Raw genomic sequence first — 20254 nt, 5'->3', positions numbered from 1 at the left:
TTCCCATAGGTTTGAATTTTATTGGTTTTGCTACTACCATACTTTACTTCCTTGTATCTGCATATGAATGAGATAATCAGACTTCTTTATTGTCATATCAAATAAATGATAATTTATCCCAAAAATCCACTGTTGTTTCTTCTTTTTCCCCCTCTCAAGGTGATGAGACACCCAGATCATGTTTCGTCCACTGTCTATCTCTGGGCTCACCATGAGAAACTTGTTATTATCGACCAATCAGTGGCTTTTGTTGGTGGAATCGATCTGGCCTATGGAAGGTGGGATGACAACGAGCACAGACTCACAGATGTGGGTAGCGTGAAACGTGTCAATGCCTCCATGGGATCCAACCAGTTACTCACAGTAAGTAACTCTCACTCTACAAACTACATAGCATGGACATAAGTTGCATAGAAGTGTCTCAGCAGCATGGCTCCTGGATTGAATGAGAGCCAGCATATCGCTGAAGCAGTAACACTGACTCAAACATCAGAGACCGGCTTTCAAATAGTACTTCACCACTAGCTAGACTATGACTTTGCTTCTTAGTCTCCCTTTTTTCTCTTTGAAAAATAAAAAACTTGAGCCCAAGTGATAGTATCCAGTAGAGCGCTTGCTCTGGACACATGCACTTGACCTGGATTTGATCCCAGGCACCGCATATGGTCCCCAAAGCCCTGTCAGGAGTAATCCCTGAGTACAACCCATGTGGCCACCCAAAAAACAAAAATAATTTAAAAAATTTTTATTAGTTAATAAAAGCAAAACAGAAAACAGATTCAATAAAGCATTTGCTATCTTATCATTAACTACTTTGATTTCTATTTAAATAGAAACGGGCTGGAGCGATAGCACAGCGGTAGGGCGTTCGCCTTACAAGCGGCCAACATGGCCGACCCGAGTTCGATTCCTCCGCCCCTCTCGGAGAGCCCGGCAAGCTACCGAGAGTATTGGATATGCCAGACACAGTAACAACAAAGTCTCCAATGGAGACGTTACTGGGCCCGCTCGAGCAAATCGACGATCAACGGGAGGGCCTTTACCTTATTTAAACTCAGGATTTATATCCTATTTTAAAAAAGCTCATAAAATAAAAATTTGTGGCACTTGGGATTTAAATTAAAAACAATAAGCAGTGTCATTACAAATAACTGTCACAGTCTTGTGAATCTTTCTACTTAAAATTATTCAGAAATAGATCATTCTGTGATCATTTATGGAATTCTGCTTGAAAGCAGGAGGCTAATAACTTTTCTCAAAATAACTTTCAAGTCATAAATTGTGAAAATATCCATATGCCTATATCCATGTACTCATTATTTCCACTCAAATAGCTGCCAAATATCAATACACTTTTTAAAATTTTGATGGACTTCATCTGGCTTACTGCTGGATCTGATGGAGGCATTCCTTTTCTTTATTTTCTTCTTTCTCTTCCTCCTCTTCTTCTTTCTCCTCCTCCCCTTCTCCTCCCCTCCTCCTTTCTTCTTCTCCTCCTCCTCCTCTCATCCTCCTCCTCCTCCTCTCCTCCTCCTCCTCCTCCTCATCTTCTTCTTCTTCTTCTTCTTCTTCTTCTTCTTCTTCTTCTTCTTCTTCTTCTTCTTCTTCTTCTCCTCCTCCTCCTCCTCCTCCTCCTCCTCCTCTTCCTCCCCCTCCTCCTCCTCCTTCTCCTTCCTCTCCTCCTCCTCATCTCCTACCCTCTTCCTCTCCCCCTCCTCCTTTCCCTCCTCCTTATCCTCCTCCTCCTCTTGTGTCTTCTTCCTTTCTTTTTTGCTTAGCTGTACTTGGCAGTGTTCAGGCTCAGGGATCTTATGTGGTGCTGGGAATCATACTGGGCTTGGCTGCATATAAGACAAGTGCTATCGAGGCTCTGTACTGTCTCTCTAGCCTCATGAATCTGGTAGTGACTTTCCTGAAAATAAATTAATTAATTAATTTAAATAAATAAAATAAACAGCTCTACAGTGGCTGAAAAGATAGTAGAATGAACAGAGCACTTGCCTTTCATGTAGCAGACTTTAGTTTGGTCCCTGGTACTTCATATGGCCCTCTGAGTCCTATCAGGAGTGAACCCTGAGCACAGTGCCAGGTGTAAACCTTCAGCACTGGCAGATATAGCCTCCAAACCAAATTAAATAGACAAAAACTGTTCTTTACTGAATCTGTATGAGTGAAAGGAAAGGACATAAAGAGATTGCTTACTGTTTACAAGAGGGAAGAGTTCATCAGTTCAACAGTGTATAACTCATGTCATTAGACTTGAGATAAAGGTTGATTGGTATGAAATTTCATAAATTTGGCCCAATGATAGAGGAAATCCACCTGAATGCCTGGTATCCATTTGGTGCTATATTCACAGCTCATCAATCACCCCCTGCTGGTGGAACTTACCTGGCGCACTCTGTGTCTGTAGCCGGCACATCTTAGCCTGCCCTCAAAGAATTATAAGACAGTGTATCTTACGTAGTCTTTCTTTTTTTTTAAAAAAAAAATAACTTTCTCAGGTGGAAGCGGTAGAGTCTATGGACTCTCTCAACCTCAAAGACAAAAACGAATCCAGTAAGAGACCACCTGTGCTGAAGAGTGTTGATAATACGGATTCAAAGCTGAAAGGAATAGGAAAGCCCAGTAAATTCTCGAAATTCAGCCTCTACAAGCAGTTGCACAGACACCAGCTGAACCACGCCGACAGCCTCAGCAGCATCGACAGCACCTCCAGTAAGTCTCTGTGCCTCTGAGGATGTGTCTGTTTCTCCAGAGCCAGGCACCATGTAATCTACTTCAGAAGGCACTTTCTCTCTACTGGAATGAAAGAGCACTGCCAAAAGGTTGCCTGAGCATCCTGTTCAATGTCATGGCATTTCAGTGGTTTTGCCTCATTTTAGAACAGATTTACTGTTTTATTCACACAAACTAGTCAGAACAACCACAGTTTAGGCTTTTGATGGTTTCAAGATGACTACATATTTCTAAAATAATGCCACGTTATAAAGGTAAAAGTATTAGATATACTTCATCTACTTGGCATAGATGAAATCTCATTTCTCTTCTCAACCAGAAATACATCAAATTTTATCCTCAACAGCAGATTTTCTATATATTGTCAATTTGCTCTTCTTTTCAAATCTGTCTTAAAGCCCTGCAATTTTCTGTAGTGTAGCATTTGTGACTGATTTTTCAGCCTTGCCTAGTTTTTAAAATGATTGAACCTATTTTTCAGCTTAGAAAACCTGATATAATTTTTTTTGTTAAAAAAAAGAATTCTCAACTTTCTCTAGATTATTGTAATCACTGTAGGAGTCATCAGAATTTAATCCATGGTTTCAAACCCCACTTGAAATTCTTCCACTCTTCTAGCAACTCTGAGCAGAGGCTCACTAGAGCTCATTTTGGTAAGTGATGTGTGAGGCACGGGACTCGCCGTAGGCTTCAGCTTCTGCTGCATGAGCCTAGTGAATGTGTTTCTGGGTTGCTGCCTATTTTCTGTGCCGCATGTCATATTAGGAGTAAAGTTTTGGCTACTGTTAAAGATTCCTACTCCCCCCAAATATACTTTGCAACAACAAAGATCCAACATAGCCAGCTATTCAATGGTGCATGCACATCAGATGCAGTGCTGAACAGTTCTGTAGACAGTGGGACACAATAATCAACCAAAGCTTCCGTGAGAAGGCAACATCTGAGTTAGGTTTGGTAATTTTTTTTTTTTTTTGCTTTTTGGGTCACACCCGGCAATGCTCAGGGGTTACTCCTGGCTCTGCACTCAGAAATTACTCTTGATGGTGCTCGGGGGTTGATATGGGATGCTGGGAATAGAACCTGGGTCCGTTGTGTGCAAGGCAAATGCCCTACCCACTGTGCTATGGCTCCAGTCCCAGGTTTGGAGCGATAGCGATTTTTTTCTTTTTGGGTCACACCCAGAGATGCACAGGGGTTACTCTTGGCTCTGCAGTCAGGAATTACCCCTGACAGTGCTCAGGGGACCATATAGGATGCTGGAAATCAAACCCAGGTCAACAACGTGCAAGGCAAATGCCCTACCCGCTGTGCTATTACTCCAGCCCCTGGTAATCTTTTGATTAGAATTGGTCAATAGTAAGACGTTGCAGGTGAAGAAAGTGAGATGAGAAAAGATACTGGATTGGAAAATACCAAATACTTCTCCATATTAGAAAATACCTCATTTAGCTGTGGAATGCTCTTTGAGTCATTCTGCTTGGCAAAATACCAGGAAGTTATAAACAATCACATTGGACTCAAATGAGTTGGAACTTTATTTAGTTAGGAATCTTTGAATAGAGTAAAAATCATACTCTAAATGTGAACTTTTAGAAAATAAAAACCTCAGAGGGTTTTGTAAGAAAAAGTAGATATATGAGGAACAAGTGAATTTATCCCTAAATTATAATGGTGGGAATAAAGGGGAACTTGACAACAGATTAGATACAGAGACAAATCATCATCATCATAAATAATACCCATAATAAAAATTTATACAAATCATCATCATCATAAATAATACCCATAATAAAAATTTATCAGGTAGCAGTTATCATATGCAGACTATGTCCAGCAAAGGAGCACCTTCTCGCCTGGTAAAGTTCGTGATTCAGATTTGTGTGTTAGCAGATATGTAGTCTAATATATCCTAGTGTTTTGGCTACATTCCCAAGGCTATGGTTCTAGTGTACCATTTAGGAAATAACTGAGTTAAAGTACTGCTAATGATACTGGAAGTAAGTCATTTGGAGCTAAGAAGCTGGTAAATCAAGATGGACCTTGAGTCATAGTTTCCAGCAATATTTACTATGAGAACTTTATGTTCTTTAAAATTTACTGATTAACCGTATACAATAAAACCAAATTCCAATATAATGGCGAAGCAAATGTTTATCTTGTAGTCATGACGCCATTTATTTCAGTTAGAGACTATGTATAGGGAGATATTTTATATATAATTAACACGTAACAAGTATTTGCTGTGTATTTTCAAGTCAGGAGCAATTCTTAGTAATTCCTATGCCTGGTGCACTCTTTAATTCCTGAGAATTTGAGAAAATTCTCCAGAAAAGCTGAAGGTTTCAGGGAAGTTCAGTGAGCCAGAACAAGGATCAGTGCAAGCACAGATATTAAAGACAAAATGCTGGATACAAGGTTGGAATTTCAGTGGGTGCCTTTGCTGCTTTAAGAGTAAAGTTTAAAATAAGGTGGAGAAATGAAGCTTTGAAATCACGGAGTTTAGTGGCCTGAGTTATCACAGTGTTAAGTTTTCCAGGGAGCAAATGGATAAGAAGCAAGCCAGGTGCTGAATATGTTAAGTAACTCAGGTTAGCATCAGTCTGAGAGAAGAAATACTGAGTATTGACAGAACTCGATAATCAGTAATGCTCTGAGGTATTGATGTGGAAGTGGATGATCTCTTCCTATTAAGTTGGATGGGTGTGTGTCAGTGCAGTGCTGTTTATTGAGGAAAACTAGAAAGTAATCTAAAAATCTAAGAAAAAAGGAAATGATGAGTAACATGAATGGTTCCTTTCCTTTATGTCACTGTGTAGCTATTTGAAATTCTTTTTATTTTAGGGGGACCACGGGGTGTTATGGGCTCTTGTTCAGTGCAAGGGCTAAGGATGCAATGCTGCGAGGGTCCTGAGGTATCAGGATCAATCTGTCCTTGGTGAAGGTACATTGGGAAAACACAGTCTGGAACCTAAGCCAGCCCAGAGGTGTGAAGGCCGTTGAAATACTGAACCCTTCTGAGGAGCCGAGAAAGTGTTTGAGATGCAAAACTCTAGGCCCAGAGTGTGCCTCTAAGAGCAGCTTTCGAAGTAAAGGCCATGCTGAGAATCTCAAAGAAAAGCATTAACCGATCCAAGTTCTTGCCCTTGATGACCCTTAGTGAGAGACTTTGGATGGAGGCAGTTTGAAAAAATTGTATGCAGACCCACTTTCTAGATGTAGAAGCATGCATTTCCCCAATCTGTGACTGCCCACATCTCATCCTGAGATGTATAATTCATTTTTTACTTTATGGAATACATTTTACATCTGGGGAATTCATCTGGGGCTCTGCTAGTTGCATTCTGCTCTCTCCACTCTGGAGATATCCACATTTTCTCTTGAGTACTTAATTTTCTCTCCCTTTTTATTTTCTAAATAAACATCTTACTTCACTATTTATCTCACTCCTGAAATTCTTTTTTTATGGAGGTGGACAACAAAATCAAGAAAAAATGCCTGGGTAGAGGTAGGAAGGGTTTTCTTTTCCTGCAAGGAGCAGATTCCTCACTCTAGCCTGTGGTCGCAACTAACTCCTCAAGAAACTGAGACCACAGATCAGATCACAGATTATCCTGTTATTCGTCGATTGCCTCGAGCAGGCCCCAGTAACGTCTCCTTCATCCTAGCCCTGAGATTATATTCAAGGCTCTTTAGGAGAATGAGACCCATCATTGTTACTGGTATTTGGCATATTGGGTACGCCACGGGGAGTTTGCCAGTCTCTGCCGTGTGGGCAGGCTACATTCGGTAGCCTGCCAGTTTGTCAAAGTAGGAATGAGATGTCATAATAAGATGTCGTGCGGCCGCAAATGCGGCCACACGGTTCCGGGAGCTGGTTTTTATAGTCTCAGAGTCTTGGCCGCTGATGTGATTACACGGCGCCAGGGGGCCAGGTGGTGGGTGTGACCCCCGCCTACTGGAATTTGGAGGATCTGGGTGGAGGATGCTCGACTCCAATCCGAGTAGGCTTGTAGATCTCGGCCCCGGAGGGTGGAGTTAAATTCCAGCAATCCATGAAGGTCAGGTTTAATTTGACAACTGCTGCGTGGAGCTGGTGAGATGTAAGATCTGTGCTACGTAGGTGCTCACTTTATCAGTCCTGCTTGACTTTGAGTCACCAGCAACATAATGACTTAATTCCTGTATTAAAATCTCCATGTCTTATTAGAAATTCTTAGTGTGTGCACAAGTGTATGTGTGTGTGTGTGGGGGGGGGGGGGTGATTGCTGAAATAGAGTACAGGGATGAAGGTGCTTGTTTTGCATGCCAGTTGACCCCAGCTTAACCCTGGTAATCATTGTTCCCCGAAGCAGTCCCAGGAATGATGACTGAATACAGAGCCAAGAGTAAGAAGAAACCCTTGAACAATGCTGGATGTCCCTTCCCCAAACACAGAACAAACAAACAACCTCCCCCCAAAATTTAAGAATATTAAAAAATATATATCTTTAATGAGACAAAAGTAAATATTCATTAAATACGTATTGTTTGAGCTTCCATAAATACCAGTAACTACCTAGATATCAGGGATATAATGAACAAAACAATTAACTAATGAAATTACTTAACTTGGTAGAGAACAGTAACAACAAGTCTCACAATGGAGACATTACTGGTGCCCTGTAGCACTGTAGCGCTGTCCTCCTGTTTGTCATTGATTTGCTAAAGTGGGCATCAGTAACGTCTCCATTGTGAGACTTGTTACTGTTTTTGGCATATGGAATACCACAGGAGCTTGCCAGGCTATACCGTGTGGCCGGGATACTCTCAGTAGTTTGCAGAGCACTCCGAGAGGGATGGAGGAATCAAATCTGGTCGGCTGTGTGCAAAGCAAATGCCCTGCCCACACATTAGAGTAAGGTTATAAATTGTTTGTATAGATTCTTAAAAAATGTTAAATGGTAAGGACTATCATGGGGAAAAGTGAAGCAGATGAAGGGCAGAAAGAGGGGAGGGATCATTTCTTTATTTCAGATGGTTAGAGAATGCTGATGCAGGAATGGTGACAGTGAGTCTGATTCCAGAATTTCCAGGTCCTTCAATATTTTCAATGGTGAAAATATTGAATATTATAGATGCTCAAACTCAGATTTAGGCGCTAGATCATTTTATTGGAAAGTGGAAGAGAGAGGAACAGAAACTCCCCATGTGGGGAGGTACTTTGATAAGACTAAGTTAACTATGACTCATTTTTTTTTAAATTTTCATAAGAAGCTGGAGGATAGCACAGCAGTAGAGCATTTGCCTTGCATGCAGCCAACATGGCCGACCCGAGTTCGATTCCTCCGCCCCTCTTGGAGAGCCCGGCAAGCTACCGAGAGTATCTCGCCCACGCGGCAGAGCCTGGCAAGCTCCCCGTGACGTATTCGATATGCCAGACACAGTAACAACAAAGTCTCCAATGGAGACGTTACTGGGCCCGCTCGAGCAAATCAATGAAAAACGGGAGGGCCTGTACTTTAATAAGAAGACTGGTTCTTTGTATTTTAGAGTGCAGAAAGTTAAAGATAAGTTTTTATGTGTAGTCCCCTTTAAATGAAAATTGGAAATTTTAAAAAAATGCATTTCTTATGAATTGACAAGAATGTTACAGAGAATATAAGGATCAAACACATCCTTGTCTGGCCATTTGCCTTAGATATTGCCCATTACCTTAGTTTCCTCATGAACCTAAACTCTGGGACAGAATTTTATGTTGGGCAGTTGTTAACTTTCTTTTTATCAGAAAAAGCCCAGGAATTCTCAGGAAGTCAAAAATGGAAGTTTCGGTGAGTCAAAATTAAGAATTCCCAGAGCATCAGGCAAGGGGAAACTGAGACTTCCTCTTTCAGTGTTTTCCTAGTTAGGTGAGTTTGTAATAGAGATCAAAGGGAGAAAGGAAGAAAGGAATGAGGATAAGAGTTGGCCTGAGAAAGTTGATCTGGAATTGCAGTGAGGAGGATTGGCTAGTGCAGAGGTCAGAAAGAGGTAGGACTGTCTTGGAAAGTGGCCGAAGCAGAGTGGACTGAGGGAGCGAAGCAGAAAGTATGGGAAGATTTGATAAGACCCTTGAGTGCTTTGAGGGATTTGGCTCTTCTCTCTCCCCCCTTGCCCTTCCTGCTCTTCCTCCTCTTCCTCTTCTTCCCCTCTTCTTCTTCCCCCTCCCCTTTCCTTCAACTTCAGGAATACTTAGGGAGTTTTCCTGGTTCTATGCTCTGGAGTGACCCCTGGCCCTGTGCTCAAGTGGTGTTTGAATGACTATATCTGGTGCCAAGAATTTATACTTGGTTGGCTGCCTGCATGACAAGCACCTTAACTTCTGTAGTACCTCTTCAGAGGATTTAGCTCTTACATAGAGTGAGACTGAATGCCATCAAATGGTCTTCAGAAAAGGATGGGCAAGGGGTGATGTATGTTTTTACAGACTCATCCTTCTGAGCTTATCAGGGTGGCTTGGAGTGAGCCAGCAGGTGCCAATTATATTTCAGGATGGAGCAGAGAGCAGTTGCTGATGTACTTGCTATGGAATATGAGAGACATGATGATTCTCTATTAATGATGTTAAAGTATAAAGAAAGATCAGTATCAAAAAGAAATTATTTGAAAAGGGAACTCACAGGATAGTTGGGTAGTTGAGATAGAGCTTCCTGGAACTATGCTTTGCAAATTCTTCCTGAATTCAGGGGTGTCGCAGATTCTGAGGATCCCACCTCTATTGGTACCTGCTTCAACTAGGGCAACACCCACCCCCTTATATTCTTTCATATACTGATTATTCTTGTGACTTTGTGTTGGAGAAAAAAGCAAGGTCCTATCACTACTAACAAAGGATAATTACTGAGGACAGCCTTATCTTTGAATTGTGTAATAACTTAAACTTCCATTCTCTTGTAGGCCTTGAAACCCAAATTAAGCATGGAGTGACTCTTTGTTAGATTTTGAAGGGGAATGTTGGCTTGAGTTAGTAACTCCCTTGCCTGAGGATATGAAAGAGGTGAACTTCTCTGCAGCTTCAATGTTGAGGCAAACTTCTAGTTAACCTACTGTGTTGGGAGGAAGTCATTATGGAATACAAAAGTCACCAAAAGTTTCCAATTAGAAAAATTCCAATAAAATCTCTTTATCTTACAAAAGATAAATCATATTTTAGGCGGTCTGTATTCTGATTCAAAGTCACTCAGCCATCTTCAAGGCATTTTTTTCCTTTTAGAATTATGTTGCCATTGGGTGAGTTTCAAATGCCATTTTTGGGGGAGGAGGACTTGGTACTAACTTACTTTTTCTTAAGGTTGAATTTTATTCCTCTTATATTCAGGTAACTGTTAATCTTTTCTTTTTAAACAAGCATAAATAGATGACTGAGAGCAGGAATATTTTTTCAATTTAGTGGAGAGAGTTTTCTCATATTGAGATATTTCATCATAGGGAATAGTAGGTTAAGTCATATCTAAACTATTCTCAGATATGTGATAGTAATTAGCTAGATAATACTTATTTTATGATGTCAGGGGAGCATATTCTCTATTTGATATGCATCAGTTTTAAATATTTTAACCTAGTACCTTGGTAATTCATCAGAGAGATATTCCTACTGGCAAGAGTACTGAGTACTAAGTCTTCTCCGTATGTGTCAAGACTGAGCCACAATCACGAACTTCAAAATGTTTTGAAAACTAAAAGATTTTTAAAAATAAAATTCATTGAGGATCCATTTAGTCACTAATCTTTAATATGAGAGAGAGAAACTTGCATTCCAGGTAGATGTGTTACAAGGCACAAATATGGAAAATACTACTTTCCATCTCAGACCTCAGTATGGAATGAGGTGCATACATAGATATCTGTTATCTTTCATACAAAATCTTAGTCAGATGTCCTTTAGAAATTTGAAAATCCAGGATTTTGAAAGGTAATAAAGAACCTATACACTAAATTATATTACAGAACTAGTAGGGTTCGGTATTGTCTCATAAGTAAGTCCCTTACATTTGGACAATATTATGGCTGGAGCGATAGCACAGTGGGTAGGGCATTTGCCTTGCATGCAGCCAACCCAGGCCAACCCAGGTTCAATTCCTCCACCCCTCTCAGAGAGCCCGGCAAGCTATTGAGAGTATCCTACCCACATGGCAAAGCCTGGCAGGCTACCCGTGATGTATTCAATATGTCAAAAACAGTAATAACAAGTCTCACAGTGGAGACGTTATTGGTGCCTGCTCAAGCAAATTGATGAACAACAGGAGGACAGTGCTACAGTCAGGTGGAAAAATAAAAATAATAACTCTCTCAAAATAATAGTCTCTCAATTCAGGTCTGGTTTTGCTTACAGATGATCTGAAAAAAACCTTTAGAGTTTTAGAGATTTGATGTTTTAGAGTTGTAGTTAAGATTTAGTTAAATAGTATATCTTGGGTTGGTGAGGTATGTGTGTACTAATATGCAGAGAACTTTGAGTTCAGGCTCCATTGACCCTCATCCATTGTTGGAGTTCTCTAGTAGAAGAGGGAATAGGAGAAGGATTTTGAGAAATTGGGCAGCGGTGGATTGGGATAAGGATATTGTTCCATAAGGTTATATTAGAGATAAACGGAGTCTCACTAGCCTGTATGTACTGGCCCAATAATTGAAAGCATGGAGAGTTTTTCCAAGGAAGGAAAATTAGCAAAATTTCAATAGATTTGGGAAGCAGTGGGCAGAAATGAGAGGAGGAAACAATGAAGACAGGACAGGGGTCAAAAGTGATATCCATATTTGAGCTTAAGTAACTAGGAATAGAGAACAAATATATCAAGGGGAGACCAGTTTTTTTTTGAATTATTAATCTATTACTAATGATTTTCAATGGGGTAACCAGATAAGCTAGATCCAGTGAGACTTTGAAACTGTTTGTAAAACTGGAGCCCCTAAAAGAAGGCAGAGTGAAAGGAGAAAGCTGGAGGACAGAGAGAGGAATTGTCCAAGATCCAAAGGGAAAGTTGGATTATTGGAAGAATGGAAACTTAGAAACTAGGAGTGAGGGAAAAGGAGAAGATGGCAAGCCCAAAGACACTGGATAAGCTCTGAGTGGTACCTCTTCCAAGAAATGTAGCTTCAAGAATGTGGGCCACTGATGAATGAGGACTAGAGCAAACGGCCATGAAGCACCTGGACTGAGGGCAAGACAGTCACAATGAGGAAACAGCTGAGATTCAGTTCCAGACTGATGAGTCCACAGTCCCTGCCCCAGGTGCTCACACAGTTCTGAGCATCATCACAGTCACCAGGAGTGTTTTGTTCTTTAGCCTGAATGCTTCAATTGTTCTGAGAAGGATCCTGATTTATTTGAAATAATTGACTGAAAACAAAAATACATTTGATTTATGGGCAGGTTGAGTTCAATTAGTATCAAGATAATTTTCTGAGGCAAAGAAATTGGTTTTGTTTTTCTTATAACCAGTGGCTAGATGAGCATTAATTTTAAACCTGTGTATGTGGGATAGAAGAGCTTTGTGAGTTTTACAAATAATGAAAACAAATTATGTGCATTTAAAAAATTGACCTTCTAGTTTGTTCTCTGTCCTTTTTTTTCTGTCCTTTTCTCTTAAACAAAATGCAGTGCTTACTCTAAAGAGCCAATTGGTAAGCCACCAGACAGAGCAAAGGTTGGCCTCTGTAGGGCGAGATGGTACAGCAGGACGGCTCTTGCCTTGCATGTGGCCAGCCCAGGTTCAATCCCTGGAATCCAATATGGCTCCAGGAGTAAGACCTGTGCACCACTGAGCACGTCCCTCAAACTAACAAAAAAATGTTGATCCCTGAGTCTAATACAACAAGAAAATAAGTCAGTGGGAGAAGCCAAATAGAATCTTATGTTTAACATTATTTAAAATATTTTGGGTTGATGAGATAACTCTTAGATGTATAGCACTGCCTTGCTTGCATGACGCCCAAGTGTTAGCTTCAGCTTTGCATGGCTTCCATGATGCTGTCATGTGTTTTCCTGGTGGCACCAACAGCACTGGACCTGGTCACTGAGCTGGCAGGCATGCACGTTGAACTCTTGGTAGTGGTCTCCAGAACCTCAAGCACTCTGTTGGTAAGGCTTACCCAAAATGAAAAACAACTTTTGCTCCACCAATGGTCACAACTGAATGCCAGGAACAACACCAGGACGTTCAGGGATATAATGTCCACATTAAAGGTTGTATAGCCTAGCAAGGAGATGGGGTGATGGAGCTTTCTTCCACAGTCATGGCCCAGAGATAGAAGCATTGGGTAAGTAGCCTTTAGTAGCCTAAATGTGTGCTAGAGGCTGAAGACTCTTGGGACTTGGGAGATGCTCGGGACAAGTAGATAACAACTAGTGTGTCAATGAAGGTTGATGAGAAAAGCATGATTAGAGCATGGGACCAATATGCCAGGCAAAAGGAATTAGGTGCCAGCTACACAATAGACCAGCCTCAAAATGTGGTATGAAATGTGAGCCCCGATGGGGCCTAGGATTGTGTGGAACCTAAAAAATTAGGGCAGAGAGATAAGCACTAATTTGGGCAGAACCTTCTAGTCATACTAGGATTGACCTCCAGTTGGCACTGTTCTAGAATGCTTTCCTGTCGGGCATTTACATTTCCAAAAGTCGTTCGAAGGCATGAAGGTGGTTGAACCACCAGTTCAATGCATTCACTACCTACTGAAAGTGATACCATTCTTTCTTTCAACATTTATTTTTGGATCCAGTTCCAACTTATAAAGTATCTTTTTGTGCCATGCCCTGCATTTGTGATGTGTGGATCCGCTTGTCTTCTTGCTTTGTTGTTGATTGTCAGCAAATCCCATGAAGGTACAATGTATTTAAGTCAAAGGACTTTCTATTGATTTAAATGTTCCTGGCAAAGCTCTGGGAAATGTTGCACCCACTGCTTGTGTGCCTGTATAGTCATAAGCTTTTGTGTTATGATTTTTTTACAAACGCCATTTATGTTTTTAGGAAACTACGTGATTAGAACCAAAAGATCTCCGACCAAGTTCTTAGACAAGTTCTTCCCTTTACACAATAAAGATTTTTTACCCTAAAGCAGGTGAAGTCCCATATCACTTAGCTTGTCTTGTCCGTCAGGGCTAGAATATGGGCTTTATTTTATTTTAATTTTTTAGAGTTAAAAAACAAGAATTCAGTATTAGGTGTACATTACTGAGGAGACTCCGTGACATCTTTGTTCCTTCTGCATTCATGCTTCTCCATGGTTCTACCACTCTCTCCCAGTCCCTCCTAGCGAGCTTTACATTCACATTACTCTAGAATCTATTTCATCCAGTTAAGGTGTGTAGTGAGGATACTCTGCTCAGATCCCGAGACTGTTAGATTTTTATTGTCTATTGAAGAACTTGTCAAGAACTTGGTCTAAGATCTTTTGTTTCTAATTACTTAGTTTTCTAAGTAATTAGAAACAAAATTTTTATTGTCTATTGGCTCTAGCCCCATCTGTCTGGCAATAATAAATAAAAATGGTTGATAAAGCTAGTCATCCCACTGCCTCGCATGGAATGGACACATGTCACACGAATTACAAATCTTTAGAGAAAAAATACATGTTTTTAGTTGTTTCATAAATGAAATTCTGGGCCTCCCTCTCCCAGGTCCAGCAACACCATCCTCTGTGTGAGTAGGTCTTACTGTTTTGCAGACACCAGCTCTATTCGCAGCTTGCAGACTGGCGTGGGAGAGTTGCATGGGGAAACCAGATTCTGGCATGGGAAGGACTACTGCAATTTTGTCTTCAAGGACTGGGTTCAACTCGATAAACCTTTTGCTGGTGAGTACCATGGCCATGGGTAGTTGCTTGTATCTTGTGTCAGAATCTCAACAAATAGGTACAAGCCTGGTTTAATAGCTTTTGCTTTGTTTTATTTAAGTATTGGGCTGGAGCGATAGCACAGTTGTAGGGCATTTGCCTTGCATGCAGCCAACATGGCCGACTCGAGTTCGATTCCACCGCCCCTCTCGGAGAGCCTGGCAAGCTACCGAGAGTATCTCGCCCGCACAGCAGAGCCTAACAAGCTACCCGTGACGTATTTGATATGCCAAACACAGTAACAACAAGTGTCATGATGGAGATGTTACTGGGCCTGCTCGAGCAAATCGATGAACAATGGGAGGACTGTGTATTTAAGTATTAGGTAAAGATTGGAGAGTAAGATTCAATCCTGTTCTCAGACTTTTTCTTATAGTAAAAAAAGAAGAACATGAACGAGACCCTTCTTCTTTGAAATGTCCATGCTCCCTGTAGGCATACTTGAGGGTAATAATCTGTAATTCTCTAAATATAATAACTTCCCTTTGATCACCTCCTTTGCTGCTTTCCATTTGCATCTTCCAATACTAGAAAGGCGCATTTAAGAGGATCACTGTATTTGTTTGCCTGAGAGGAGATTCAAATGGCCCTGTGTGTATATCCTGCTGTTATTTCAACAAGACCAAAAGGAAAAAAAATGTAATATCAAGTAAACAGCTGTGGATCAGTTGTATCAACTCTTGCTTTGTCTAGTGATTACTAAGTGAATGGAAATAGATTTGAAGTCCATGGTGGACTGTGTTCCCTAGTGTGAGAACTACATTTCCCTTGGTTATAAATGTATTGCTCTGTCCAAGTAATATACACATGGTGGACATGACCATATTTCCTTTTATCTGTCAAGTTTGAGCCACTGTTGGGGTTGGCTTCTGTCCCTGGTATACAGGTCAGTGACCATCCTTGTCCGGCACTCCCGGACAGATTTTATTGACAGGCACTCCACCCCTCGGATGCCCTGGCACGACATTGCCTCTGTCGTGCACGGGAAGGCAGCTCGGGATGTAGCTCGACACTTCATCCAGCGTTGGAACTTCACAAAGGTACCTACATGACTTAACCATGACCATCATTTCATGAAGAGAAAGGGAATCTTTCTGGTTGGCAAGAAAGGGCTGCTCTGATGGTGGTAGCCTCACCCATAAGCTCTAGGGTGTCCAGTGCATCTGACGTGGGCCTCTGGCAGAAGAAAAATAAACTTTCCTGAATTTTGATACCACAGACCACTCAGAGCACTAAAGGTGAGGTGCAGCTGTCAGGGCCTACGCGTTTAACCCACTACACATCTGGGAAGCGAAGTGACCTGGCTGTCATGAAGGACTGTTCCCTACAGGTTGGAACCTTGTGTAGAGGACAGCATACAAGCTTCATAGTCCTCCCCAGCCTGGCCGCATTCTGGAGTCCAGGGTTCTAAGAGTTGGTTGATTCAAGTGCGCAGTAGGAAAAGGAATCTTTGCTCAAGATTATTTTTTCTTTGTCTTCAGTACTGTAAAAAATTTGAGTTTTTGATAACCTGTGTTAAGTTCCTCTTTTCTAGGGACGACCAAGATTCTATTCTATTTTCTTTTGGCCAGTGGTTTACAACTGCTGACCACAACTGTGAAAGGTTGAATGAAACTCCCATTGTAAATGATAAGGAGGCATTTTCCTCCTGATAATCTTGGGGAAAAAAATTTGTTTTATCAACGGCTTAGAGTTTGACTTTATTTTTCATTATGTAGCATTAGAAAATTATAGTGAGTATACTGCATATTAATAGAAATATTTTAGCAAAACATATGGGCATTGGTAAATAAACAACGAAAGGATTTTATTTTAAACATGCTATCAAGTAAAGGCATAATTTATAATAGACACTTAATTTTTTTTTAAAAAATTGCTGATATGCTAGGAGGGTCTGCTTGGGATGGGAGATGTGGACTGAAAGTAGACTATAGACCGAACAGGTTGGCCACTTAATACCTCTACTGCAAACCACAACACCCAAAAGGAGAGAGAGAGCAAAAGGGAATGCCCTGCCACAGAGGTGGGTTGGGGTGTAGGGGACCGGGACAGGGGTGGGAGGGATGCCAGGACCATTGGTGGTAGAAAATGGGCACTGGTGGAGGGTTGGGTATTCAACCATTGGATGACTGAAAGTCAAGCACGAAAGTTTGTAAATCTGTAACTGTACCCCACAGTGATTCACTAATACAATTTTTTAAATGCTGATACCTGCAATTGGTTTTGGAATTTTGGGTACTCCTGTACCCTGTTCCTGGAAAGTTAATTTTCAAACTATCAAGAAGCTTCCTTAAAAAGTATTCAACTCTTGGCTTAGAAAATATATTTCAGGTATGTAAAAAAGTGGTTTAAGAAGTTGATGCATTTGATGTTTCCTCTAATAACTAAAAATAAACAGAACTAAGGTGCCCTTTAGGAAGAACTTACTTTACTAAGTAAGAACTTTAGTAAGTACAGTACTATACTGTTTTTATGAGATATCTACAATAAAATAAAGGAATACTGTTTACCACAAAAGAGTAAAAGAGATAACTGGAAACAAATAAAATGTATACCCTTTTCTCCTAAAAATCCCAATGGTTGTTACTGTTCTTATTCCTTTTTATAATCACAAAGTAGAAAAGAATAAAACTGGTTTAATTCTAATTGGTTTTTAAATTTTATTTATTTTAGATTATGAAATCAAAGTATCGATCCCTTTCTTATCCTTTTCTACTTCCAAAGTCTCAAACAACAGCCCATGAATTGAAATACCAAGTGCCTGGGTCCGTCCATGCTAAAGTACAGGTGAGTCTAATTTACCTTTCTTTCAAAGTGCTATCATGAGCAATACCACAGCGGGTAGGGCGTTCGCCTTACAAATGGCCAACATGGCCGACCCGAGTTCGATTCCTCCGCCCCTCTCGGAGAGCCCGGCAAGCTACCGAGAGTATTCAGTATGCCAGACACAGTAACAACAAAGTCTCCAATGGAGACGTTACTGGGCCCGCTCGAGCAAATCGACAATTAATGGGAGGGCCTTCAAAGTGCTATCGAGTAATTCTTCTTATTGAACCAGTCCCCTATTGCACTGGGTCCTGATATGTCAATCCAAACTCCCAAACAAACCTGATGGATCTTTTAAAAGGTAGAGTTGAAATGTAACATCTCATGAGCACGTTATAGTTCAATCTGTTGCTAATTCCTAATTAACCAATTGCCTTTTAGAGGCACATTTAATAGCACAAGTAATAGAATTTACTTAATAGAATCAGAGAATTTTATCACTAATAGTCTAGTGGTCTCAAATTAAAAACAAGAAAATTCAGACCCATTGAGACTACAGGTCTGTTCCAAGGTCACCTCATTGGTCATCATTTGAAGTAAATAAAGTAAAGTAAAGGCCCTCCCGTTGATCGTCGATTTGCTCGAGCGGGCCCAGTAACGTCTCCATTGGAGACTTTGTTGTTACTGTGTCTGGCATATCGAATGCATCACGAGGAGCTTGCCAGGCTCTGCCGTGCGGGCGAGATACTCTCGGTAGCTTGCCGGGCTCTCCGAGAGGGGTGGAGGAATCGAACTCGGGTCGGCCATGTTGGCTGCGTGCAAGGCAGACGCCCTACCCGCTGTAGAGTTTGAAATTTTAGTGTAGTCCAGAGTTATTCGTCATGCTCCCTCTAACAGCTCCAGTTCAGTTATCTGTGGCCATCCACATGTAGAACTGGAAGGACTACCAGCAGCATTGCCTTTTGTTTATAAATGATCACTATCAGCAACTAAAGTGTTGTTCAAGAAAACAGGCAATCATCTGCTACTGATAGTCACTAATTTGGATTTGCATAATTTAAACATGGAATATGTCCTGTGAATATGATTATGAAAGAGAAACACCTAAATGAGTTTCTTGGTACTATGTGCAAACAAAGGTGTTCACTAATAAAAAGACAATTTAGACCCGAGATCAGATAATAATTAAGAAGATATACCACCTGAGAGAAATGCCTATGGCAAATACTCAGTCATCCTAGACTACAAGAGACAACTAATTTAAATGTAGTGCAAAGAGAGATATACATTCATATGAAGTTAATGAATATTTTATGAACCTGTTTAATTATATTCTACTTGAAGGGAAAAATTGCCCATACTGTCAGGTAAAATAAAAGTACTAATATTAAGAAAACAAGGGAATTTAAGATTTGAGGTGGCATTTAAATTGACTTTGTGATCAATTTATCAAAGTTAGGATATGCTAATTAATCATCTGTTGGAAATATGCTGGCATAGCGTATTTTTATCATCAGCAGAGAATAATTTATCCTGGTGTTGCATTTATATCATCTTTTGATACCTGTTGGTAAAGCTCTACTTTATGTTCCCTTACTAATGCCCTGATGCCCTGGTAAGGAGACAGATACTGTGCATTTGCACTCTACTAAGTGCTTCCTTTGTTTCACCTCTGCTTCACTGGAAGTTGTCTTAGACTTGGGGGCTACACCAATAATTTCTTCTGATATATTTACCCCCTGGGCTGGCGCGATAGCACAGCGGTAGGGCATTTGCCTTGCACACAGCCAGCCTGACTGAGCCGGTTCGATTCCTTCGCCCCTCTCAGATACCCCGGCAAGCTACCGAGAGTATCTCGCCTGCATGGCAAAGCCTGTCAAGCTACCAGTGATGTATTCAATATGCCAAACACAGTAACAACAAGTCTCAAAATGGAGATATTACTGGACCCGCTCAAGCAAATCGATGAACAACAGGAGGACAGTGACAGTGATATATTTACCCCTGGTATATGCAAGCAGTCTTGACTCATGAACCTGGGGAGTAGTAGTTTTGCAATAACTTACCAGAACTCACTCACTTACTAATTCATTTGTTCAGTTAACGTGTGTTTCTTGAAGTAGTCTCCTTTACTCAGCATATATCACTATACATTTTACTCCTGAACACACAGAAGAACAGGGGTTCTCTGTCATTGGAATCTTAACAAAGCTAGAGAATAACTGTAATGTTAAATAATTCAGTCCACAGTGCAAAGTAGGACTGGAGCGATAGCATAGCAGGTAGGGCATTTGCCTTGCATGAGGCTGACCCAGGTTTGATTCCTCCGCCCCTCTTGGAGAGCCCAGCAAGCTACTGAGAGTATCCCACCAATACAGCAGGGCCTAGCAATGTACCCGGGGCATATTTGATATGCCAAAAACAGTAACAACAAGTCTCATAATGGAGACCTTACTGGTGCCCACTCAGGCAAATCGATGAACAACAGGAGGACAGTGCTACAGTGCAAGGTGTGGTCTAGGACATATGAAACTGGGGACCAACATACTGTGAGAATAGCCGTAAGAGAAGTGGGGTTGAGTGTGCCTTCTAAGGAGTGGAAATGATGGAGACAATGATGGCTCAGAAATTATAGAGCCAATTGCTTCAGCAAGTCAAGAGGTGTTCAAAGCTAAAATAAGTTGATAGAAGGGAAGATGGGGGATTCCCCAGAATACTGTACTGTTTAGTTTTGTTTGGTCATACCTGGCACTTTTCAGGGCTTAGTCCTCACTCTGCTTAGAGATTATTTCTGTCAGGACTCGGGGGACCCTTGTAATCCTGTTTTGATCCCCAGCTGGAGTATATCCTCCCTGACTCCTCCTTCCCCACCCCCCACCCCCCACCCCAAGTACCAACAG

General features: G+C 41.0%; 1 protein-coding gene across 2 annotated transcripts in view; it reads left to right on the top strand.

The window, feature by feature from the left end:
• The window catches only part of PLD1 (phospholipase D1), a 226047-nt gene that overhangs the window by 132661 nt on the left and 73132 nt on the right, over nucleotides 1-20254 (top strand). Inside the window, exons 14-19 of one of the 2 annotated variants that reach the window (XM_056110701.1) lie at nucleotides 160-363; nucleotides 2505-2718; nucleotides 3279-3392; nucleotides 14421-14549; nucleotides 15510-15628; nucleotides 17262-17375. In XM_056110701.1, coding sequence (XP_055966676.1) covers nucleotides 160-363; nucleotides 2505-2718; nucleotides 3279-3392; nucleotides 14421-14549; nucleotides 15510-15628; nucleotides 17262-17375 — 894 coding nt within the window. The remainder of the gene's footprint in view (nucleotides 1-159; nucleotides 364-2504; nucleotides 2719-3278; nucleotides 3393-14420; nucleotides 14550-15509; nucleotides 15629-17261; nucleotides 17376-20254) is intronic. The other variant, XM_056110700.1, reaches the window with a different exon arrangement.

The sequence above is a fragment of the Sorex fumeus genome, unplaced genomic scaffold (assembly GCF_029834395.1).
Source record: "Sorex fumeus unplaced genomic scaffold, SorFum_2.1 ptg000010l, whole genome shotgun sequence".
Classification (NCBI taxonomy): domain Eukaryota; kingdom Metazoa; phylum Chordata; class Mammalia; order Eulipotyphla; family Soricidae; genus Sorex; species Sorex fumeus.
This window is presented reverse-complemented; position numbering and strand designations above follow the sequence as displayed.